Source organism: Ornithorhynchus anatinus, chromosome 2 (genome assembly GCF_004115215.2).
Source record: "Ornithorhynchus anatinus isolate Pmale09 chromosome 2, mOrnAna1.pri.v4, whole genome shotgun sequence".
Lineage (NCBI taxonomy): Eukaryota > Metazoa > Chordata > Mammalia > Monotremata > Ornithorhynchidae > Ornithorhynchus > Ornithorhynchus anatinus.
In genome coordinates this window covers 23,673,327-23,696,741 of record NC_041729.1, presented here as the reverse complement: position 1 = coordinate 23,696,741, position 23,415 = coordinate 23,673,327, and the positions used below count along the sequence as shown (strand labels likewise).

At 48.8% G+C, this 23,415-nt stretch overlaps 2 protein-coding genes across 14 annotated transcripts in view; one reads left to right on the top strand and one right to left on the bottom strand.

Annotated features, from left to right (window-relative positions):
* Window positions 1–14,519, top strand: part of SFI1 (SFI1 centrin binding protein) — a 58,836-nt gene extending 44,317 nt beyond the window's left edge. For all 4 annotated transcript variants that reach the window (XM_029058628.2, XM_029058625.2, XM_029058623.2 and 1 more), the window contains 15 exons: window positions 263–358; window positions 2,815–2,891; window positions 3,348–3,450; window positions 4,194–4,290; window positions 5,352–5,512; window positions 6,901–6,975; window positions 7,860–7,934; window positions 8,294–8,470; window positions 9,308–9,561; window positions 10,305–10,400; window positions 10,700–10,985; window positions 11,236–11,395; window positions 12,195–12,303; window positions 13,832–13,943; window positions 14,178–14,519. In XM_029058628.2, the coding sequence (XP_028914461.1) occupies window positions 263–358; window positions 2,815–2,891; window positions 3,348–3,450; window positions 4,194–4,290; window positions 5,352–5,512; window positions 6,901–6,975; window positions 7,860–7,934; window positions 8,294–8,470; window positions 9,308–9,561; window positions 10,305–10,400; window positions 10,700–10,985; window positions 11,236–11,395; window positions 12,195–12,303; window positions 13,832–13,943; window positions 14,178–14,282 (1,983 nt within the window). In that variant the 3' untranslated portion in view covers window positions 14,283–14,519. The remainder of the gene's footprint in view (window positions 1–262; window positions 359–2,814; window positions 2,892–3,347; window positions 3,451–4,193; window positions 4,291–5,351; window positions 5,513–6,900; window positions 6,976–7,859; window positions 7,935–8,293; window positions 8,471–9,307; window positions 9,562–10,304; window positions 10,401–10,699; window positions 10,986–11,235; window positions 11,396–12,194; window positions 12,304–13,831; window positions 13,944–14,177) is intronic.
* Window positions 14,520–15,168: 649 nt separating this feature from the next.
* The window catches only part of PISD (phosphatidylserine decarboxylase), a 50,582-nt gene continuing 42,335 nt past the window's right edge, over window positions 15,169–23,415 (bottom strand). For all 10 annotated transcript variants that reach the window (XM_029050950.2, XM_039910640.1, XM_039910633.1 and 7 more), the window contains 3 exons: window positions 22,585–22,731; window positions 18,829–18,989; window positions 15,169–17,489 (listed from right to left, as the gene is read on the bottom strand). In XM_029050950.2, coding sequence (XP_028906783.1) covers window positions 17,265–17,489; window positions 18,829–18,989; window positions 22,585–22,731 — 533 coding nt within the window. In that variant the 3' untranslated portion in view covers window positions 15,169–17,264. The remainder of the gene's footprint in view (window positions 17,490–18,828; window positions 18,990–22,584; window positions 22,732–23,415) is intronic.

Sequence of the window (23,415 nt, the reverse complement as noted above, 5' to 3'; positions counted from 1 at the left end):
ACTTGCCCACAGTCACACAGTTGACAAATGGCAGAGCTGGGATTCAAACTCATGACCTCTGACTCCAAAGCCCATGCTCTTTCCACTGAGCCACGCTGCTTCTCTAACCACTCTTATATAACATGTAATAATTATAATAATTTAACAAGTACAATTATTATTATAGGGTGAAAGGCTGGGTTTGGATCTCCCTGTTCCAGCTTTCTTCATGGTATGGGACTCTTTCTCCTTTCACGTGCCATTCTTTCCTTTATATTTTTAGTATGTGGTCCAGCGGAGTGCAAAATGGCAGAAGTTGGTGTGTGCAGACCTGCACTACCGACACGCATTGCTGAGCAGGGTCCTGAAGGCCTGGATGGTAGGAAGCCTCTTGCTCATTTATCCAGTTTTTACTGAAAGAGTAGAAAAGCATCTGGATTTCATGCATTTTATTCCTGAATACCTCTTGAAAGGGTTGTGTGGGACCAGAAAAAGTATCTTATGAGTTGGGTACACTTTTGGTATACTGCTTCTCCCCAAACCTGTATCTTGTAATCTCACAAAACTCTCAGTAAGGAATGTGCCCCTATAATTATCGGGGCCTGGCCGCACTCGTGTGGACACATGTGAAAAAGCCATTACTGCTCACACACACATGCACAGAAGCCATTTCTTCATTGCGTAATTTACCCAACTGGGTCAAAGTTGTTAGAAAAATGGTCCCTAGTTCCCTAATAATGTCCTAGCTGAAACATGTCCGAAAACATGCCTTCTGGTAGAACTGGGAAGTAGCATAGCCTAGTGGATAAAACACAGGCCTAGGAGCTAGAGGACCTAGGTTCTAACCCCTTCTCTGCCATTTGCCTGCTTTTTGACCTTGGCCAAGATGCTTAACTTCTCTGTGCCTCAGTTTTCTCAACTGCAGAAATGGGGATTCAGTACTTGTTCTCCCTCTGCTTAAACTATGAGCCGCATGTGGGACAAGGACTGCGTGTGACCTGATTAACTTGTATCTACCCCAGCGCTTAGAATAGTATTTGAACATACTAAGTGCTTAAGAAATACCATTTTAAAAACACCTGTGGATTTATTTGTTCAACTGCCTTAGTAGCTAAGGAGCGGCTTCCATGGATGTCTGAAGACTTCTGAGAAACCTGTATGACTTTTGTCATTTTTATTAAATAAAAAATGTTTAGGAAGCTGTTGCAGTTCCTATATTTGCCTCCCTCATACCTGTGTGATAACCATCCTGATTTTCGTAAACTGAAAAAGGACCCAAAATGAATGCCATTTAATGTCCTGGAATGAATCTAATTTGACTGGTGCTTTGGGTTGGAGTGACTGCAGTTCAAATATTCCACAGGCAGAAGGATGAGCCTAGAGCACAGAGCTGGAGTGAAAGATTAAGGCACTTGCGCTGAAGGTTGCTCTGGGTGGCACAGTCATTTAGGAAAGAACAAACAGTAGGTTGTGTGAAACCAGCACTGTCGGTATCTGAGAGATTGACGTCCATAGATTGCAAAAGGGAGTTTTCCCGGCAGCTGGGGTCCCCCTCTTGATTATAAATTCCTTGAAGACAGTGATTGTTTCTACCAACTCTAGTGTACTCTCCCAAGCGCTTGATACGGTGCTCTGCACACACTAAGCTTTCAACAAATGGCACTGATTGATTAGCCTCGGCATTTATGTTCTTTATCCCCACACCCGCCCTTGGTAGCATTCCAGCAACTGTAAATAACACCACTGTCTTGCCTGTCTCTCGAGCCCCTAAACTTGGCATTATCCTTGATTCATTTCTCTCATTCAACTCACATATTCAGAGTCACCAAATCCTTTCAGTTCTACCATCATAACCTCTAAAGTCTGCCATTTCCTCTCCATTCAAATTGCTACCCCACTGATCCAAGCATTTAGCATTGTCTACTGCAGAAGCCTCTTCACTGATCTCCTTACCTCCCATCTCACCCCTCTCCAGTCCTTAATTCACTCTGCTGCTTGGAATGTTTTTCTAAAAAAAACATTCAGTCCATGTTACCCCACTCCTCAGGACTTATCCTACAGAGGAATGGTTGCCCATCCACCTCCACATCAAACAGAATCTTCTTAACAGCATTACAGTCAGCAATCCCCCTCCTTCCTTACCTCAGTGACTTCCTCCTACAACCTCACCCACACACTTTACTCCTCTGATGCCAATCTAACTTACTTTGCATCTATCCTGTCACCAGCCCCTTGCCCGTGTCCTCCCTCAGGCCTGTAATACACTCCCCTTTCCTATACAGCAGTCCACCACACTCCCTATCTTCAGAGGGTAATTAAAATCTCACCTCCAGGAGGCCTACCTTGACTAAGCCCTCATTTCCCCTATTTCCTTTCCCTTCTTTGTTGCCTGTGTACTTGGATTTGTATTCTTTAAGCTCTTGATATTTCCCCAGCCCCACAGCTTCTAGGCAAATATCCTTATTCTTGCTATTTTCCCGTATCTAGAATTTATTTTAATGTCTGCCTTCCCCTCTAGACTGTGGAAAGGGAATGTATTCACCAACTCTACTGTATTGTACTCTCCCAAGTGCTTAGTACAGGGCTCAGCCCACATTTAATACTCAATAACTATCATTGACTGTTAGAGGGGACGTGAATCCAATAAGTCTTATGTGATCCTTTAGTCCACACAGGGCCAAGCAACAAAATATAGAGTACATTCTTTTACTGTGCCCTGGTGGATTAATCTTGAATCATCCAGGGATTAGGGGAGGATAGTGAATCTTGCAGGCCTCTCTCATGTCTTCCTTCATGATAAATCCCAACTCTGCTGTCCCTAATGCCTTGTTTCAGACCTACCAGCACAGAGTACAGCTTGTTCTGGAACATGTAGCTGAGAAGGAGAAACAGCATAATAGGCAACTGTTAAGGTAAACTCTTTGTGGGTAGGGAACATACCTCTCAACTCTGTTGTACTCTCCCAGTAAGCGCTCAATAAATACCACTGATTGATTGATCATGGTAAATTACTCCTGCTCCTCCTAAAACTTCTTTTCCTGGTCCCTAGAGAGTCTGCTGGGCTGTTTCATTATCTCAGGGCCGCCTGCAGCTGGCTATATGTTAGTCTGAGTCACAAGGCTGGAATCTGCTCTCTCATTCTTGTGTAGATAGAGAGTTTAGTATGTTTGTTCAAGGCTGGTGGGAGGATGGGTCTGGATCCCAGAGTCCTTCCTAGACAGTATCTGTTATCTTCCTTCACTGGGGAATTAATCTTGTCACTCATTGTTTCATTCTCACACTGGGCTTGCACATCTTTGTTCCTTTGGCATTTCCCTCTCTGCCCCGTCAGGAGATCTTTGAGTAAATATTTCTTGATTTGCCCTCAGGCGGGTATTTCACACCTGGAAGAAACATTCCACTGAATGTGTGATTGAAGCAGAGAAAACAGCTGAAGCGGTTGAGCATCTCAGGAGAAGAGTGGTGTCAAAGGTGATTTTGGAGCGGGGTGGGTAAAATGTAGATGTTTGCCTTACCCAGCCAGAGTTGCTCTAAGAAGTTGGTAATGCTATTTTGCTAGACACAGGCCATTCCCGGCCTGTATTTGGGGCTTGTGTGGGGAAAAAAAACAATTTTTCAAATGAAAAAGGGGGAAATCACCCTGACTGTCGTGATCTGCCATAGAGAAGCAGCGTGGCTTAGTGGGAAGAGCACAGGACTAGGAGTCAAGAGGCACTGGGCTGTAACCCCAGCTCCACCACTTGCCTGTTGTGTGACCTCAGTTATTTGAATTCCCTGTGCCTCCGTTTCCTCACCTGTAAAATGGGGATTAAATACCTTGGGATCTCTTCCCCCTTAGACTCTGAATCCCATGTGGGACAGGGACTGTGTCTCATCTGATCATTTTATATCTTCCCGAGCGCTTAGCACAGGGCCTGGCATATAGTAGGTGCTTAACAAGTACCACAATTATTGTTCTAATACACTTCAACTAGTTTGTGTCAGCAGTGGTGGAAGTCAAAGAAGGAGCTCTTCATCCGTGAACCCTGGGCCTTGTTTGAGCCTTGTATTCTCCCAAGCGTTTAGTATGGTGCTCTTCACCTAGTAGGCCCTCAGTAAATATGATTGATTGATTTCTGAGGGGTCAAGTGGGCAGGCTGGGCTTCAGGGGGGCAGACATCCAGGGTCCTTAACCTACAGGTTTGACATCGACAGTCTTGAACCTGACTCCATAGGTGCTGGTGCATTGGAGGGATGCCGCGGCCTTGCAGGTTTACGGCCGACAACAGGAGTCAGCCATGGTCATGGACGCCAGAAAAAAGTTGGATCGAGGTGAGCAAGAACTAGGAGGCTGAACCGGGCTAGGGACTATCTCCTGGTGCTCCTGAGAGAAACGGGCCCATGACAGTGACCAGAAGGGATTTCCAAGCATAGCACCGGAGAATAGCTCAAAGAGGCCAGACCCACTTGGGCTCAAGTCTGTAGCCTTGCCTGATCCCTCCAAATTGTGTGGGGCCTTGGCCTGGCACCCGAGTTCCTGGTTTCTGTTCATTTCCCCGGGGTGGTCGGGGACGCTGTTTTCCAGGCCTAGAAAAGAGAGGTGTCTCTCAGGGCCCCAAACTGAGGCTGCAGGAAAATATTCTGTTTGCAATCACAGAGAAAAATGCCAACACCTTGGACAAGGGCTAATGTTTGTCGCCATTTAAGGTCCAGCACTTATCTGTAATTTATTTATTTGCATTGATGTCTGTCTCCCCCCTTTTAGCCCGGAAACTCATTGTGGTTTATTGTTGCATCATTGTATCTCCCAAGTGCTTAGTACAGTGCTCTGCACACAGAAAGCACTCAATAAATACAATTGAATGAATGAGTTTGAGAGTTGAAGTCTAGGGAATCCAGGTGACATTTGTATAGATTGCAGCCGCCTATTGAATCCTTATGGGTTACAGATTCCATGTAGCTTCCTAGGACGACAGCTCTGCTGCTCTTCTCTACTGGGGTGGGTATGGGATGGAGCAGAAAGATGAGGTGGCACAAAAGCTGTTGGATTTCTTCTCTCTGTCCTCCTGCTTGCACTCTCCCTCACAAGACAGTCTTTCCCCCAAGCAGCAGACTACTAGATTATTTACGAGAGCATTATTTATGGCAGATTTTTGTGTTACCAGCTTGGCGACTGCCTTCCCTTCGTCCTTTTCTCATACTAAATGACGCTACAGTCCATGCTGCGCTTCTGTCCAGTCTTCAACGAGTCCCCCAATTTTCTATTACATGTTATTTTAGACCCCCAGGTCACTTCACGAGTGAATGGGTTATGTAGATCATCGAGGTTTGCTGGAATTCTGTTAACGGGCATTTAATTCCTGTTCTTTTCCTATGGCTTTGGGTTGTGCTAGGCCTTCTTCGGTCTGTGTTTTTATACTGGAGGGAATTTAGCCAGAGGATTTCGCTACAGAGAGCCCAGCTGGATCGTGCGGCCCAGCATCACGGGAAGAGGCTGCTGCAGGAGTGTATGACCCGGTGGAAGCAACACCATCTCTGCTGCATCAGAAAAATGGTGAGGCAGGAAATGCCCCAACAACCTGAGAGCACCAGGCCCCTGGAATGTCACCTAAAAGAAAGGCTCCTTCCCCTGGAGATTTCACAGGCCGTTTTCCAGCACTCACTCTGTGCTGGATTGCTTGGCTTTTGTAGCCTGTGGCGATGAAGCAGAAACAGCTGCTTTTGGGCCTTACTGATATTGCCATGGAGTAATTTGGGGGAGCGTGCCATTAGAATGCAGCTCCAGTAGTGAAACATGGATGATTGTGCTGAGGGTGAAAATCCAGTAGGTTGAGGGGGAGAACTGTGCTGGGCAGGGAGGGTCTGCAGCAGAGAAACATCTCTGAGGGACTGTTAATAATCCCCTAAAAACCCAGGCCAGGATTCCTTCCTAGTTTTGTCAATAGGGTCCCTGGAAGTTATCAGCTGGGAATAGGATTTGGTTAAGGTGAAGTACTGCTCTTAATAATTGTGGTATTTAAGTGCTTACTATGTACCAGGCACTGTACTAAGCACTGGGGTGGAGACAAGCAAATGGAGTTGGGCACGATCTCTGTCCCGCTCACAGTCTCAATCCCCCTTTGACAGATGAGGTAACTGAGGCACAGAGAAGTCAAGTGACTTACCCAAGGCCACTCAGCAGACAAGCGTGCTCCTGTTGTGGTTGGCCAAAGAGCCCTTCATTGGCTGGCCTGGGTCTGCAGTTGGGCCAGCACAGAGCCAAATCCAGTCTAGACTGACCCACGTCGGTCGACTTCCTGGGGCCCTCTTTGGGGTTGCTAGTGGCCACACACAGTTTGTCTTGTATAGTGATCCAGTTAGCCGCTCTACTTATAGGACACTGTGTCACTGGGGTAAAGCCAGTCAGATTGGCCCTTCCTTTGGTTGGGGCTCTCCTGCCGCCTGACCGTCGCGCCCCCCAGGGCCCCTGTTCCCAACGTGCCTTGTGACCCAAGTGGTGCTGGGGGATTTAAGCTGCAGCAGCGTCAGGCAGCTACACATTTTAAAATGTTGGGAAGCTATGGCTATGACTGGACTCCCGATGACCTGGGCAGCTGAACCCCCACTGAGCAGTCCCTTTTACCACCAAACTTTTTGGACTCTGAACTTTGCCTTTTATGTTGTTTTGTTTTTAATTTATATCATTTCATCTTTCTTTTTGTCAAACCCTTCCCCACCTTGTTCTTAGATTGTGAACTCCTGGAGGGCCAGAGACTAATTCTTACCAGTGTGGTTTTTTTTCCCCCAGTGCTTAGGAAGATGCTCTGCACAGAGTAGGCACTTAATAAACACTACTATTACTACTATGTCATGGTGAGGTGCTAGGTTGGGCCAGGCCTGAGATTCCCACCCCAATTTATGTTCAGCCTGGAGTTCCACTCATCCTTTTGTTTCCCCTCATAGCTCTTGCAGAGGCAGGGAGTTCAGCTGATGGCTCGAAGACTCAGTCAGTCTTGTTTCTCCCAGTGGAAACATCAGGTGGGAATTGCATTTTCTCTGTAAGTGCTGTTCTGGCATATTCATCCTTTTTTTAAAAAAAAAAAATAATAATGCTATTAAGAGCTTACTGTGTGGCAGGCACTGTACTAAGCGCTGGGGTAGTTTCAAGTTAGTCAAATTGGACACAGTCCCCCTCCCACATGGGGCTCACGGTCGTAATCCCCATTTTACAGATGAGAAACAGGCACAGAGAAGTGAAGTGATTTGCTCAAGGTCCCTCAGGAGACAAGTGGTGGAGCTGGGATTAAAACCCAGGTTCTTCTGACTCCCAGGCCCGTGCTCTATCCACTGGGCAACACTGTTTCTCTTGCCTCCCATTTGTGCGCTGCTGTTACATTTAGCTCTGGAAAGTTTTTTCATAGAATTTGGTGTGGCACAAAGAGATAGCAAAGAGGGAAACACTGGGGTATTGTTCCTCAGGCTTGGGGCGGGTGGGCATGTTGCAGTTTAGGCTCTTGGGAAGAGTCTTCTTAACATTTCTGAGCAGAGCTGTCTCGTCTCTTTGGCCTCTGGGCAAGGAGTAGAGGGAAGGGAAGTGATTTAGGTTCAGGAGCAGCTCGTGATCTGTGTTGAATAACTACTAGCTGCAGAGATTTCCCTTACTAACATTATTTTTCACTGAAAAATAATTTTGAAACTGAATAGCTATGTTGTTTCTGTCCCGGTGGTATCGTGCACCTGGACTCAGGGTGGGAATGGCAGACTGTAGCCAAGCCTCCAGGACCGTCACAGTAATAATAATGATCATGGTATTGGTTATGCGCTTCCCACGTGCCAGGCACTATCCTTGTTCATGAGTGTCCCATGAACTTGTCTGTCAGCAAGTAAGAGATCACTGACGTTGAATTCTGTTTGGCTTCCAGCTGGCGGAAAAGCAGCGGGAACACCAGGCAACGGTGCAAGCCTTGTGGTTCTGGTCCTTTTCCCTGAAGGGGAAGGTAACTGGTTTCACGTCACCCTGTTGCAGAAGGCTCGTCGGCCCCAGCTGCCTTGGCGTTAACAAGGGTGACAGAGGGGCTGAATGAATTCAGTTTGCAATTGGCATGGGAGCAGGAAATCTCTTCCCACTTTGTTTTTTCAGCTGCCTGGGAAGAGGGAAGTGGGAATGTAGAAATGCAGAGTGGGGTGTGCCGTTGGCCGGTGATACTGGCATTTCCCAGGTCACTATGGACGCTTGGGTCCAAGCATTTGTTGAGCCTGCCCTATCTGGGAACTGTCGTCTTGGGACACTGAGGTAAAACGGTAAGAGGGCTGGAGCGCAGGGTTGGGAATCACCGCTGGGCTGCTCCCTCTGCAGGTTTTTGATGCCTGGGTGGGATTTGTGCTGGAGCAGAGAAGGAAGAGAGCCAGGATTGAGCAAGCAGTGCAGGCCTATCATGCTGATCTGCTCCAAGAGGGAGTCACCCGCCTTCTGAGATTCATGGCTGGCATGAAAGGCTTCCGCAGGCAGCTCCAGGCCCATCAACAGGCCCAGGTAATGACCAGTCCATGTGCTTAGCCCCACCTCTTATAACTATGCAAAAGGCTGTGTCTGTGTGTATCTCTCTCTCTCTCTCTCTCTCTCTCTCTCTCTCTCTGCCCGAGCTTACAGGATGGAGAAAGCTCTGAGCTGCATCCCCTCCCCCTTGCCCATGGAGAGATTAAGTGGCATATGTCTATGTTGGCACTACTGCCCGGGCCTTTCCCTTTTTCAAAAAGTTGTTTATATCTTTAAGGGCACCTTCCCACCCTTTGAGGGACTCAACTTCTTCCTGAGGGTTGGTACCAAAACACCTCCCTCACAGCATCTTATGGAATAATGATTGTGGTATTTAAGTGCTTACTCTGTGCCAGGCACTGTACTAAGTGCTGCAGTGGATAAAGCTGATCAGGTTGAACAGACTCCCCGTTCCCTATGGGGCTGACAGCCATCTTGCTGTGGTCTCACCTAGGAGCCCTTCCCATCCTGCCTTAGCCTGCTGCCCACAGTTGGGAGAGCCCCCAGTAGTGGCCTAGAAGCAGCATGGCCTAGTGGATAGAGAACAGGTCTGGAGTCAGAAGGACCTGGATTCGAATCCCAGAGCCACCACTTGTCTGCTCTGTGACCTTGGGCAAGTCACTTAACTTCTCCAGACCTCGACTGACCTTGTCTGTAAAATGGGGATGAAGATTGTGGGTTCTGGATTGCGTGCAACCCGATTAGCTTGCATCTACCCCAGCGCTCAGTACAGTGCCTGACTCATAGCAGGCACTTAAATACCATTAAACGAAACGGTAATTGCATTTCCTGCTGGGCCAGCCTTTTCTCTTGTGTGACATCTTTTGTGTGCAGGTGGCTGACCGACTCCACCAGACTGTGCACCGTTGCGCCATGCTCTGGAAGCAGAAAGCTCTCGGCAAAGGCAGACCCCGCTTGCCGTTGGCCGCCCCCAGGAAGAGAGTGACATTCAATGGGCTGGTTCTCGATGAGGCCCGTAGGAGTCCAGAAGCCTCTTTGGAGTCAAAAAGGCCGAGACCCTGGTGTTTTTCTGGGAAGGCACAAGGTTTGCCCATCCTGGATAGTCTGGAGTCTCCATTTTCTGATCTGTGAGTAACTTGAGAAGTATAAACCTGGGACAGCAATTTCAAATTGCACCGCTTCATTCCCAAGTCTTTGGTGGTTCTTGCCAGGATTGAGGCCCACGATCAGAAGGCTATTTTCCTCCCCTCCCAAGGCCAGTGATGCAGCATTAATGTGATCGTCAGTTAAACAGAAAAGCCGTCTAAATTATGATTTCCATTCCCCTAACTTAGTCAAGCCCTTGCCTATGTCAGGTTTGGCCTAGTGCTGTCTCTGAGCTCTAAGAGACAGAGGAAACCTTTGCTGGATCAAGCTTTCCTGCCCCATTCCCACACTCTTTCCCTCTCTCCCTTCTAGAATGTAAGCACGTCGTGGGCAGGGAATGTGTTTGTTATATTGTACTCTCCAAAGCGCTTAGTACAGTGCTCTGCACACAGTAATCGCTCAAAAAATATGATCGACTGACCCACTGCCCAATATATGCCTGCCTTCGTTCAGCCTTTCAGACTTGTTCAATTTAGTTGTCAGTTCCCTCCAAGGAACCTCTATGGAATCAGGCTCTGTTCTCTCCTTCCTTCTCCCACTTTTTATGGGCTCTACTGATTTGAAATGTTTGCTCAGTTTCACTGCCCTTGTACAGTCCTTCACGTTGTGCTGTCGAATAGTGTGCCTGTGGCTTGATTTGCTAACTCCAGCAGAAACCCTGATAGCAGATGGGGAAGAAAAGTGCCCGCCTAGAGTAAACAGTTGTGCGTCTGTCTCTTCCCAGGAATCCCATCTATCCTGTGAGAAAGCAGCCTCGTTGCCCTGACTTTCTGATAGCGTCTCTGCAGAGAGAGAAGCTTCTGGGGCTTCGCTGTTCTGGGTAGGAGTCAGACCCCCTTTCTCATGTTGGGGGTGGTGGGAGAAAAGGGGTGGTCGGACAGGGCCTTTCCAGCTGCTTGTGGCGGAGGGTCTGCTTCCTGCCAGGGAAGGGACCACCCAGATTCCTGAGTTGTCTCAGGATAAGGTGGGAAGAAGTGTATGATACTGTTCGTTGGTTATTGTTGGGGTCCTCACCTAGCCTAATCCTAAATTAGGTGGTCAGGTAGACTTGCCCTGCTGTTAGGCTCTGATGATCCAACCTAATGTGGGTGAGACCCATGACCTTCCCTCTTTTTTCAGACCAGAGAAGCCAGAGGGACCATCTCAGAAAATACCCTCAGATGTTAATTCTGAACAGACCGGGAACTCCTCCGCATCCACCCAAACCATGTCAAGTAGCAGCCGTGACTTGCCTTGGGCTCAGGCCGGGAATTGTTTCCTGGACTCTTCGAGTGCTCCAGGTCCTCTTCCTAATGCGTCGGGCAGGGTTTGGAGCTCCGGTGACCACAGCGCAAAATCTCCAAGACCGGAGCTGCTCCTGCCTCCCTCCTCCTTCTTACCTCGTGTGAAAGAGGAGTTAGAGATGGTGAGTTTTTCAGAGCTTCTGAAGTAGTGGACTGCAAATGCCCACTGGAGACATCCCCCCCTCGTTACACTCCCTTCTCACTACACCCTCTATAAAAACAATATTCCACCATGTTAGTCTTCCTATCAGCATTAATAGTGTTGGCTGAACACCTAAAACCCTTCCTAGGCGCCTGGGAAAACCTAGGAAAGGAGACACAATCCCCATCCTCAAGACAATCGTAACTTAGACCATCTTATTTCCTTTTTAGGGTACAACTCGGTCTCTGTTTGCTCACCCGAGGCTTAGTCCCCAAGAGCGTCCAAGGATCTCTCCTGAGCAGGAGAGGAACCAGCCTGTTTGTCATTTGCTCTTGCCCCAAGACTTCACAAGGAGGAAGAGAAATCCCCAGCCTGTGTCTGAAGGGAAAGGTAGGTGTGTTTGGTGTCACGCATGGGGGCTCTGATCCCGACCCGTGCGTTCCGTAAGGCAACGTGCCCTAGCCCTCCAGAATGCTCATTCCCAGAAATGTGGGGGAAAGGGAAGTGCCCCTGGGGACTTTCGGATCCTTGCCGCTGACCCTAGCTCCTCAAAGCAGTCCTTACTCCACCCTCCACTTCTGAGGTTCCCTACTTGGCCATTCCAGAGCTTGGAACAGTACCTGACATATAGTAAGCATTTAACGAATGCAATAATAATAATGAGGTGGAGCTGGGATCTGCTCGTAACTGAGGTTTAGGTACCTACAACCTTCTCAGTGGCTCAGGCAATGACTTAGTTGAGGCCAGAATGGCTGTGTCCTCAAATCACTTTAACCAAGCACCCCAAAGCTGTTACTTCAAAACTTCGGATCAGCCACTCCAAGTGCTGCCTTCCCCACCACACTGGGGGAGAAAAAAAGTGCATTTTCTGCCCAGCAAAGTGTGGGAGAGAAAGAGCCTCTAGTTCAACGTGTTAGAAAAGTGTCCCTCAGCTTTTTAATCCGCTTATAGCTGTAAATTTCCATTTCCTAAGTGCGGATTTGGTCTCTATGTATTGGAAGAGTAAAGGGCTGAGATGACCCTGGGTTTCTGGCCTTCCAGTAATGCCCTGAACCAGAACTGCTTTATTGGACAGTCAGTTGCCAAGCAAGGGGGTTCGCCGTTTACTTTATAGCCATTAAGGCAGCAGCACATTAGAGCGAATGATAGAGGAGACCTTAAGAAATATTCCTCTTCCAAATGGATCCAGTGGATGCCGAGAGATGGGAAAGCTGTACCACAGAGGGAGAACTAGAGGCTGAGCTGCAAGAGATCCAACAGAACCTACAACAGTATCATGCCAACAGGCAGAATCTCAAGTAAGTGAAGATGCTTTTTCAGTCCAGTTTGGGAGAATCTGGGAGAAAAGTCAAGCAAGTGAGAAATGACTGATTTCTTAGCAGCTGAATCAAAAGTGGCAGGAGCTCCACTTTTTAGTTCCTTGATATCTACGAACTTCGGAAACCCTCATTATCCCTGCCTTCTTTATCAAAATAATATGTTTAGGGGTTATCAAAAGGGATGTGGGAGTCTTCAGAAAGGAGATGACTTTCCCTAATGCAGTATCTCCTGATTGCCTGGTCTTTTATGTGAATATATATATATATATATGTGAGTATATATGTAATTAATACTCCCCACTTTGCCAAAGTTGGATGGACATAATCTGTGCTGCCTCTCAGCCCCTTTTTCCCAGGGATTTATTAGGGTAAAATTGAGAGTTAGTAGTCCAGCCTTGCAAGGTAACGAAATCAGGTCCAGAAAAACTTCACTTTATCCTCCTCCGAGCGGCAAGGTTCACCTCCTAAATCCACAACCCTTGTTTTCTTTCTAGGAGTCGGAGGCAATATTTTGGCACAAGATGAGGAGAGGGTTGGCTATGAAATGAACTGAGGAAGGAGATGAAAGAGAGTGTAAGCTCTTTATGAGCAGGGAATATGTCTACCAACTGTTATATTGTAGTCTCCCAAGCATTTAGTGCACCAGTGAGCACTCAGTTCCAGTGACTGAGAGCAAGGAGAGCTGAAAAGTACAAAAATAACTTTCAAGAACAAACTCAGAGTAAGGGTTAATGCATTATGTAAAACAAATGAACATGGGAATGCATTTTGAATGGCAATGATCATAATGGTATTGGTATTTAAGTGCTTACTTTGTGTCAAGCAGTGTTAAGAGCTGGGATAGATACAAGTTAATCATGTAGGACAGTCCCTGTCCCACGTGGGGCTCGCAGTCTAAGGAAGGAGGGCGAGTACTGAATCCCCATTTTACAGATGAGGAAACTGAGGCAAAGAAAAGTGACTTGCTCAAGGTCACACAGCAAGTAATGGGCAGAGATGGGATTAGGACCCATTGTTGGGCAGGGATGGTCTCTATCTGTTGCCGAATTGTACATTCCAAGTGCTTAGTAAAGTGCTCTGCACGTAGTAAGCGCTCAATAAACACAATTGAATGAATTAGGGCCCAGGTCCATGCTCTTTCCACTACGCTATGCTGCTTCTCAGTTGCCAGAGCATCTAAGTGCCGGTCACCTTTGATCGATCCTACATCTCTCCACCCCAGCTCTCTGGGTGGGGTTCAAGCATGGGTCAAATGGGCTGGGCAGTGGATCAGTTCACCTGTTTTTCCCTTTCCCCATATGCAAGGCTTAAGTAAAGGAAGGGGTTGGGGCTTGAGGGGGGGCAAATTGTAGCAAATTCAGTTGTCTTTTGTATTCAAATCAAATTCCTAAGACTGTGGCCACATTGCGAATCTCCTATTTTGGAGGGGCTTTTGGGGAGAGAGAGACTGGGCGTTTAAGGAGCTGTGCCCACATCGTCACTGGCTCTCTTAATCTTGGCCCCTTAGGTCTTGGAAAAGGCAGGCAAATAGCTTGCGCAGATGGCTGGAACTGAGCACGGCGGATTCAAGGCCCGAGGAAGAAGAAACAGTGCAGCAAGTTCAAAAAGAACTCCAAAAGGTAGACAAGATTTCGCCCCGCGACCGAGTGACTGCACGCAGGCTTGGCCCAACTGGTTGTGTCTTTCAGGGGGGGGTCTCTCCACCGTGTAGCTTAAGATGCCACCTGCCACAAAAGAGGCGTTCAAATGGGGCCTACTCTGCTCCTTAAGGGCGGTGGCTATTAATGAAAGCTTCCCTAGGGAGGCGGAGGATTAAGCCTGCTTTAGCCCATTGTCTTCCCTCCCTGTTGCAGACTGAACTGCAGATCAGCCGCCTCTCCGAGGAGCTGCGAGAAGAGAGGCCTCGAGTTCAGCATTACATCAGCCGCGTCCAGGACCTTCGGGTAGCTTTCCGTTAGCCACCTTCTCCCCTCCCTGAAGGAACAAGAGGGATGAAGACGGTAGTTTCGGTCTTGGAGTTGGTCCAAGCTCCAATGTTGTAAACCCCAGCACAAATGCAGTAGCTCTGTGCGGGCGGCTTTCTCCTCCTGTAAACTTCAGGGGAGAGTTTTGTGGTTTTTTAAAAAAATTGGGGTCAGGTGAAATTGTAAAAATAAAAATAGCTGATATGTGAATATCTGTGCATCACAGGTGAAGAGGAGACTGAGTTCCTCCTCCTGTGGGACTGGGGCTGAAAAGAAAGTCTTTTTTACACGGAGTTTGGGGTCAGACAGCAGAGGGGTGGGAGCAGGGTAGGTGAAGCACTGTGGATCAGTAGAAAGGGCTTGGGAGTCAGAGGACGTGGGTTCTAATCCCGGGCTCTTGTCTGCTGTGCGACCTTGGGCAAGCCACTTAACTTCACTGGGCCTCATCTGTAAAATGTGCATTAAAACTGTGAGCCCCAAGGGGGACAACCTGATTACCCTGTACCTGCCCCAGTGCTTAAAGAGTGCTTGGCCCATAGTAAGTGCTTAACAAATACCATTATTATCATCAGCCGTTTCCTCAACAACGACGGGCCCAGTGTGGGATCACCTTACTTACGGAGGAGCGGAGGAGCGTGGTTAGGTTAGGGGGAGGCTATTCTAGTGGCGATAGGATTTTCTGAGCAGAGAGCTCTTCCTTGGCCCTCTGTAGCCAAAGGCAGGCAGCCAGTGAGGGCTAGAAGGGAAGGGGGTACCACCTGGTGTCACCGAACGGACAGTTTGGGACCTCAGTAGCCCCAAGTGAACGGAGCACACGAGCCCCAGACCGTTTCTCACTCCGGGACAGACGCTGCCTCCGACACCGATTCTAGGCAAACCATGAGCAGCTGAAATGAGATCTTTTATTTCAAAAGTTTTGCAATTAAATGAGTAACCGTTCATAAGTCTTACACTTTACATACAAAAATACTGTGCTACTGATACAGTTGAAAAATTCAATGGCTTCTCCGGGCAGGAGAAATTCACAGCGTCACCAGTATCTACAGGAAACCCGCTCCTAATTCCCACCAACGGTGCCGACCCCCGGGCCGTTGCAGCCGGGGCTCTGGCGATGATACCGGAAGCCGACTCGGATCATTCTGCACCATCTGCCTCTTTCGACACGGGATGAAATCAATAGCAGCGACCTCCATGTGACTAGTGCAAAGAAGGCTCTCTGATGGCGGGGACGACTAAGGCCGTCGAACGAGGAAATCAAAGCTTTCCGACGCCGCTCGGCCGCTGGAAGGAAGCCGGGGGGAAATGGGGTCCTCTCCCTCCTGCTGAATGGAGAAGGGTGGTCCTGGCCCGTCAAATGACTCTCCACCTGTTCAGCGGGACACAGCTAGCTACTCCCAACTGAAGGCTCTTTCCAGGCACGTGTCACGCTTTTCAAGTAAGCCATAAAGGACAGGATGGTAGAAGAGTCCAGATGGACTGGCCCGGGGCCATCACAACCACCCATACCGTTGGCAACGAGGCAGCCAGTGTTTGCTATTCCCCACCTCCGGGGAAGTAGACGGGCAACTCCTACGGGTCGCCTCAACTCCACGGCCAAGAGAGAGGACCTTTCCCTTCTGGCCTTCCTCATGTGCATAGTTAAGGTCTGGTCTAGTTTACAGCAGGGGTCAATCAACGTCTTGGGTTCCCGAAGGGCTGAGTTCCGCCCGCGCTTAGGCCAACCCTGGAAAGACCAAAGCCGCCCTTCTTGCTTGTTCTTCCCAGGGGAGCCACCTTTCCCCGTCGGGGCTGAACCTGAAAATGGCCCCCGTGGCTATGGGAATCCCTTTGGTGGCAACCCAATTTGACACCCACTTCAATGACAAGCTCTTTATGAAGGAGTAATCATTAGGCTTTCCAAAGACGACCCTGGTCTGAAGTTTCCAGCAACCGATGCGAAAAATAACATTTGGCTTTTCACTACTAGACCAATTAAGAACAAAATAGGATTAAAAAAAAAACCCACCACCAGAACAGTACCTAACCGCCACCAAAAAAAAAAACGAAAACCCTTGAAACTGTGCACACAGAGCCCAAATCTTACCCTTTAGCAGCGGGTTTTTAAGTACACGGTCAATGCCTAAGGCATTTCATGCTGTGCACTAGAAATGATGAGGATCTGTTTCAGCTAACTTAAAAAATATTCACTTAAAAAAAAACTCACCTTCCCCACACTGCAGGGGGGAGAAAAAAAACCCAACTAACGGAACCATAGGTTTAGGGGGAGGACCGGCCTTTTTCCTGTGAGACTTTTGGGTGGGTTAGTTTGGGAGGCAAAGGAGAGTGATTTTAAGGCCTGAAATGTCCAGAGGGACGAGTCGGGCAGGAGAGGGAAGAAGGGTTGAGAGTTTTAGTGCTCGGGTGATCGCTACCAATGAAGAAATCTTTCTGATTTTCTGCTGCCTCCCGAGGAAAAGAGAGCGACTGACCATTGAACCCGAAGGATCGTAGACACAGTGTTTCCAGTTTTCAGGTGAGTGCGAAGTCCAAATGGTAAGTGTAGCTCATCGCAGCCTTTGCTCTTGCCACGCTCCTCCTGATAGACGGCAGCGGGATTCGGCCTGCTCTTTCCGAAGGCCCCCGGCCACAGCTGCCTGACCCAAGAGGGGAAGGGAACGAGGGGCGGGGAGGATGTCGGGAAAGTGAACCCGGCAGGCTGGGCTGCTCCGCTGTACGTTCTTAAAGGCCGCACCCCCCGATACGTGAAGGAGTCGTTCTTTTTACCGTCTTTGTGTGGAAACGTGACTGAGCCGGTTCAGGCCCAAGCTCACACGCCGGCTGAAGTCAGGATTGGTGTGGTGGACTCTTTCCTCACCCAGGTCCTGCTGAGTGAAACCCCTTACATCTCTCTACGTCAAAAACACTTACATTCTTTTGGGTGATTTAAGGAGAGACCCTTGGGCAGCAGCAGTGGCGCTCCTGTAGTCACCGGGATCTCTATAGGGAGCCCAGGGCCTCTCCGAAACGAATTTTCTGGCCGGTTTTCAGGTGGAAGTTGAAGTCCTTGGGAGCCTCAAAAATGAGGACGATGGTGGAGCCCAGGTTAAATTCTCCCAGATGCTCTCCCTTTCTCATGGGGATCCCTTCCTTGTTGTTGTTGGTTATGAAACTGAAGTCGTTATAGGAGCCCTTGCTGTACCTCGGGCTGTTTGTGTGGAGGTCCTGAACACAGAAGAAAAGAAAGACGATAACGAGGGAGTTGGCATCCTCTCTCTCCCACTCACCGATGGGGAAGATACTATCCTGTTTCAGGGCGGTAGCAGCGTGGCTCAGTGGAAAGAGCCCGGGCTTGGGAGTCAGAGGTCATGGGTTTGGACCCCGGCTCTGCCACTTGTCAGCTGTGTGACTGCGGGCAAGTCACTTCACTTCTCTGTGCCTCGGTTACCTCATCTGGAAAATGGGGATTAACTGTGAGCCTCACGTGGGACAACCTGATTGACCCTGTATCTCCCCCAGCGCTTAGAACAGTGCTCTGCCCGTAGTAAGCGCTTAACAAATACCAACTGGAAACCAAACCGAACCATCTCGGATGGCAGTGACGGAGAGGGACAACCAAAAGTCAACAGGTATTCCTTAAAATCTCTTTTGCCAGTATATCGCAATCTTCCCACTCCCTCCTCCCCAACCCAAAGTAGGTACAGATGACTCGAGACAGGGCAGCAGGGAGGTGGCCGATCCACAACCCGGAAGATTAGAACGTGGAGTTTTCGGTTGCAGCCTATTTAACGCCATCCTCAGAGAAGGTGTGTCCGCTTATTGCTATACTGTACTCTCCCAAGCACTTAGTATGGTGCTCTGCACAAAGGAAGTGCTCAGTGAATACGACCAAATGAATGAATAAAAAAAAAGAGCAGCCAAAGCTGCTTCATTGGATTAGTAATTTTGTTTCGCCGTTTCCACCGTGATTATCAAGTATAATATAGCGAGAGCACCGCGCTCTTGATTCTATTTACTGCTATTGTTCTTGTCTGTCCGTCTCCCCCGTTTAGACCGTAAGTCTGTCAAAGGGCAGGGCCCGTCTCTGTTACCGATTTGTACATTCCAAGCGCTTAGTACAGTGCTCTGCACATGGTAAGCGCTCAATAAATACTATTGAATGAATGAATGAAAGGGTATCCCCATCCGACCGAGCTCCGATATGCCGCGTGTCCAGCTGCCGCCATCTATTCCCTCTTTAATAATAATAATAATAATAATAATGTTGGTATTTGTTAAGCGCTTACTATTGTGCAGAGCACTGTTCTAAGCGCTGAGGTAGACACAGGGCAGTCAGATCGTCCCACATGAGGCTCACAGTCTTAATCCCCATTTTACAGATAAGGTCACTGAGGCAGAGAGAAGTTAAGTGACTTGCCCACAGTCACACAGCTGCCAAGTGGCAGAGCTGGGATTCAAACCCATGACCTCTGACTCCCGAGCCCGGGCTCTTTCCACAGAGCCACGCTGCTTCCAGTACAAGCTGCTTCGTTCCTTAGTTGGCTACGAACTCCAATCTGCTTACCCGATCAAAGTAGATGCGGATAGAGCCCACGTTGGTGGCTCCGACGGCAGTGAGGGAGAAGAAACCGTGTTTCCAGTCGCCGGTCAGGACAACTCGTTCATTGTGGCAAAAGAGTTCTTTAATCCAGCGCGCCACACCTGGATTCACAGACATCAGAGAACCTGAAGTAAGGGAAGACAGCACAAGACGTTCTGAGGAAAACACTTCATCCAGCGGAATGCCAGTGCGAGAGGAGGCTCGAAAGACCTCCCCAGGGGAAGGAGGCGGGGGGGGGGGGGGGTCTGGGAAGGAGCACCAAGCACTCTCAAGTTCTCGATTCTGCTTTCGAGTGAGTGGTCCTTGGCAGCCCAGCCCCAAGACTCTACATTTGACACAGGTTTCCCTTTCCCTTGACTTTAAGGCACTCAGCTTTCCCCCTCCTACCTGTATTTTTGTTAAGCGCTTACTATGTGCAGTGCACTGTTCTAAGCGCTGGGGTAGATACAGGGTAATCAGGTTGCCCCACGTGAGGCTCACAGTCTTCATCCCCATTTTACAGATGAGGTAACAGGCCCAGAGAAGTTAAGTGACTTACCCGCAGTCACACAGCTGACAAGTGGCAGATCCTGGATTCGAACCCGTGACCTTTGACTCCCAAGCCCTGGCTCTTTCCACAGAGCCACACTGCTTCTCTACCTGTGGGCAGGGAACGGGTCTACCAACTCTCTTATACTGTATTCTCCCAAGCGCCTAGTACAGTGCTCCGCGCACCCAATAAGCCCTTTATAAATACAGCCGATTGGTGGGTTCATCCCCTACTACAAAACCCCCCGCACTCTTGACCCCTCTACCACCAACCTCCTCGCCGTACCCCGATCTCTTCTTTTTCGCTACTGACCCTTTGCCCACCTCCTCCCTCTGGCTTGGAACTCCCTCCCCGTTCGCCTGCTGCGTGACCTTGGGCAAGTCACTAAACTCCTCTGGGTCCGAGTTACCTCATCTGTAAAACGGAGATTAATGACTCGGCCCTATGGGGGACCAGATTATCTTGTATCTACCTTAGCGCTTAGTGCGGTGCTTGGCACATACCACAATTATTATTATTATTACCTCCACTCTCCCCATCCTCAAAGCCTTATTAAAATCATATCTTCTCCAACGAAACCCTCACTTCCCCTATTCGCCCTTCCTTCTGTGTCGCCTACGTATTTAGATCCGTACCACTTACGCAATTTGATTTTCGCCCCGTGCCCCACAGTTCTTATGTAAGCATCCATCTGCAATTTATATTCACGTCTGTCTCCTCCTGTAGCCTGTAAGCTCCTTATGGCCAGGGTTCGTGCTTAACAATTCTAATGTACTGTACTTCCCCAAGCACTTAGTACGGGGCTCTGCACACAGTAAATGCTCAATAAATACAATTGATCGACTCCCTATCAGCACAGTCTTAAGGGAGAGGGAAAGCTGAAGTCTGGGCAACCCTCCTTCTGGGGTTGAATCAAACGGTAAAGACTCCATAGTTGTGTCCTGAGTCCTAGGGCAGCACTGGTTCTGATTTCTTGTTCTGGGGTTTTTCCCAACTCAGACTGCAAACTGTACAGCTACTTTGGGTTACACCATCTTCTTCCAGTCAGGCTTTCTGGATAAAGTGTCTGGGAGAAGGGGCTCTATTCATCCACAATTTTCATTTGTCCTTTAGGGAGTTGGAAAGGTCATTCTTTCTTATTCAGGCACCCACCATAGGACTTGGTCCTATGACTGTATCTTCGAATCCTAACAGGGTGATAATTCTTCCTTTCCGTGTTCAGGTCCTACACACAAACAGCCCTAGACGGAGCACGGGTTCCTCTCCCACCAAACAATCACCACATTGTCCCAGACACTTTTATCCCCACTCGACTACACCGCCGGCCTCATCGCTGGTCTGCCCGTTTTCCAGTCTCTCCCTCCTTTACTCTGCTGCTTGAACTCATTTCTAAAATGTTGTGCGTGCACGATTCCCTTCTCCTCAAAAGCCTCAAATCGTTACCCATTCCTCTGTGCCTCGGCTTTAAAGCACTCAATCGGTCCCCTCCTCCCACTTACACTCACTCGTACCTCAGTTCTCATTCTCCATTCCTTTCAAGTTAATCCACTCAATGTGGCTTGTTCTCATCTCCTGCTGCCTCTTTGCTCATTTCCTACCTCCCCACAAACCCCGGTCAAGAACTCCTTCGCCCTGAATGTCCGACAGTCCCTCTACTTCAAATCTCCGAAATCACATCTCCTCCGGGAGGCCTTCCTCGATTAATTTCTACTCTCCCCACCTTATATCTCCCAGCTGTCACTTCCTCACCACCTTTGCACATGATGTATCTACCATTACTTAAGCACTGGCTCACATACCCGTCCCGTTTCCTTCATCTTCCATCGGCAATCGTAACATCCATCTCCCCTCGCTAGATTTTACTCATTCGTTCATTCAGTCGTATTTATCGAGCGCTTACTGCGTGCAGAGCACTGTACTAAGCGCTAGGAAAGTACAATTCATTAACAAAAGAGAGACAGTCCCTAGCACTGTACTAAGCGCTAGGAAAGTACAATTCATTAATAAAAGAGAGACAGTCCCTACCCAACAATGGGATCGCAGTCTAGTAGGCACCTTGAGGGCTGGAATCCTACCTACTCATTCTCTTGCATTCAACCAAATGCTTCGCTCATTGCTCTGCGCCCAGTCGGTTCTCAGGAAATACTACCGATTAACTGCCTAAAACACATCTACTCATCTCTGTAGGATGCTCCTGATTCTCCCAATCGATGCTATTTATTGAGGGCTTACTGTGTGCAGAGCACTGTACTAGGCACAAGCAGCTTGGCTCAGTGGAAAGAGCACGGGCTAGGGAGTCAGAGGTCATGGGTTCAAATCCCAGCTCTGCTGCTTGTCAGCTGTGTGACTTTGAGCAAGTCACCTAACTTCCCTGTGCCTCAGTTACCTCATCTATAAATGGGGATGAAGACTGTGAGCCCCACGTGGGACGACCTGTTCACTCTGTATCCCCCCAGCGCTTAGAACAGTGCTTTGCACATAGTAAGCACTTAACAAATGCCATCATTACTATTATTACTTGGGACAGTGTGACGGAACAGAGTTGATAGAGACAGTCCCTGCCCACAAAGAGCTTAGAGTCTAGTGGGGGGGAGACAGACATTTTTTTCTACCTGAAAAACCTCTCTAGTTTGCAGTGAAGCAACTACCATCGCCTCTGAAAAACCTCTCTAGCCTGCAGTGAAGCAACTATCATCACCTCTAGTGACAAGGAAGATGGCCAAGTTATCGTTCCTGTCTCATGTTAACAGATCAGATCCTTTGCCCATTCTCCCAGGGAGGGAATCGCGTTTCACACATTACTGAACTAGCTCTTTCCAAAACCTTTCCTTTTCCCATCTCGGGAGCTGATCCACTAGTCGATTCTGGCTCTACAGATGACCCTGTGAAAAATGTCAACTGCCAGGCTGAGTTTCTTACTAGGAGGTAGGTGGCTGTCAATCAATTCCTCGAATTTACTGAGTGCTTACTGTGGGCAGAGCTCTGTACTAAGCACTTGGATTGTCTCTATTTTGTGGACTATTTTGTCAACGAATTGTATTTTCCAATTCTAATGCTCTGCACGCAGTAAGCGCTCAATAAATACCATGGAATGACTGAATGCCAAACCGAATGAGGAGGGCTTCCTGGCGACCCCCACCCAGCCCCACTGCTGCCCTGGGTGCTTCGAGTTTCCACAGACGGGGACCTACCTGGGAAGTGCCGCCTGTGAGACACTCTCCAGTCGGTCGGAGAGTGGAAGCAGTGGTAGTCTCCGGGGGCCAGGTAGATGACACAATGATAGAGCTCATTCCCTTCCTTGGTGACCAGCTGGTTTTGGAAAGAACTGCAGGAGGTGGCTGGGGAGAGAATGGGAGGAAAGCAGGAACAGCTGATTTAGGTCGGGTATTCATTCCTCCCCCTCTGTGCAGACGACGTTCGGGGCCGGGTCAAACAGATCCTCGGCGCCCAGGCGGTAGAAAGCCGGAGTCGTTCTCCCCAGTGGCTTTCATTCCCAACCGTCCCCTAACCCGTTGAGAGCAGGGCCTCTTTCTCAGGTGTGCTGAAGAAACTGTTGGATCTCACAGGAGGAGAGTGGGGGCTCCACGTGATTTCCTCTGCATATTTAGATGAAAGAGTGGACCTCAACTTGACCGTCCTCTACCTCTCGGGTACCGGGTTCAGTCGGGACATCAGTACTCCCATCCCAGTGCAGTGGAAGGGATTGATCGTTCCGTATTTTCAAAGCCAAACTTCAAGCACTTGGGCAACCCACGGCATAATTTTGTTAAAAATATTTGTTTGGTATCTATTAAGCCCTTACTATGGGCCAGGCACTGTATTAAGCGGAGGGTGGATACAAACAGATCGGGTTGAACACAGTCCCTGTCAGTCTCAATGCCCATTTTACAGATCAGGTAACAGGCCCAGAGAAGTGACGTGACTTTCCCGAGGTCACACAGCAGACAAGTGGCAGAGCCGGGATTAGAGCCCATGACCTGACTCCCAGGCCCGGGCTCTATCCACTACTCCATGCTGCTTCT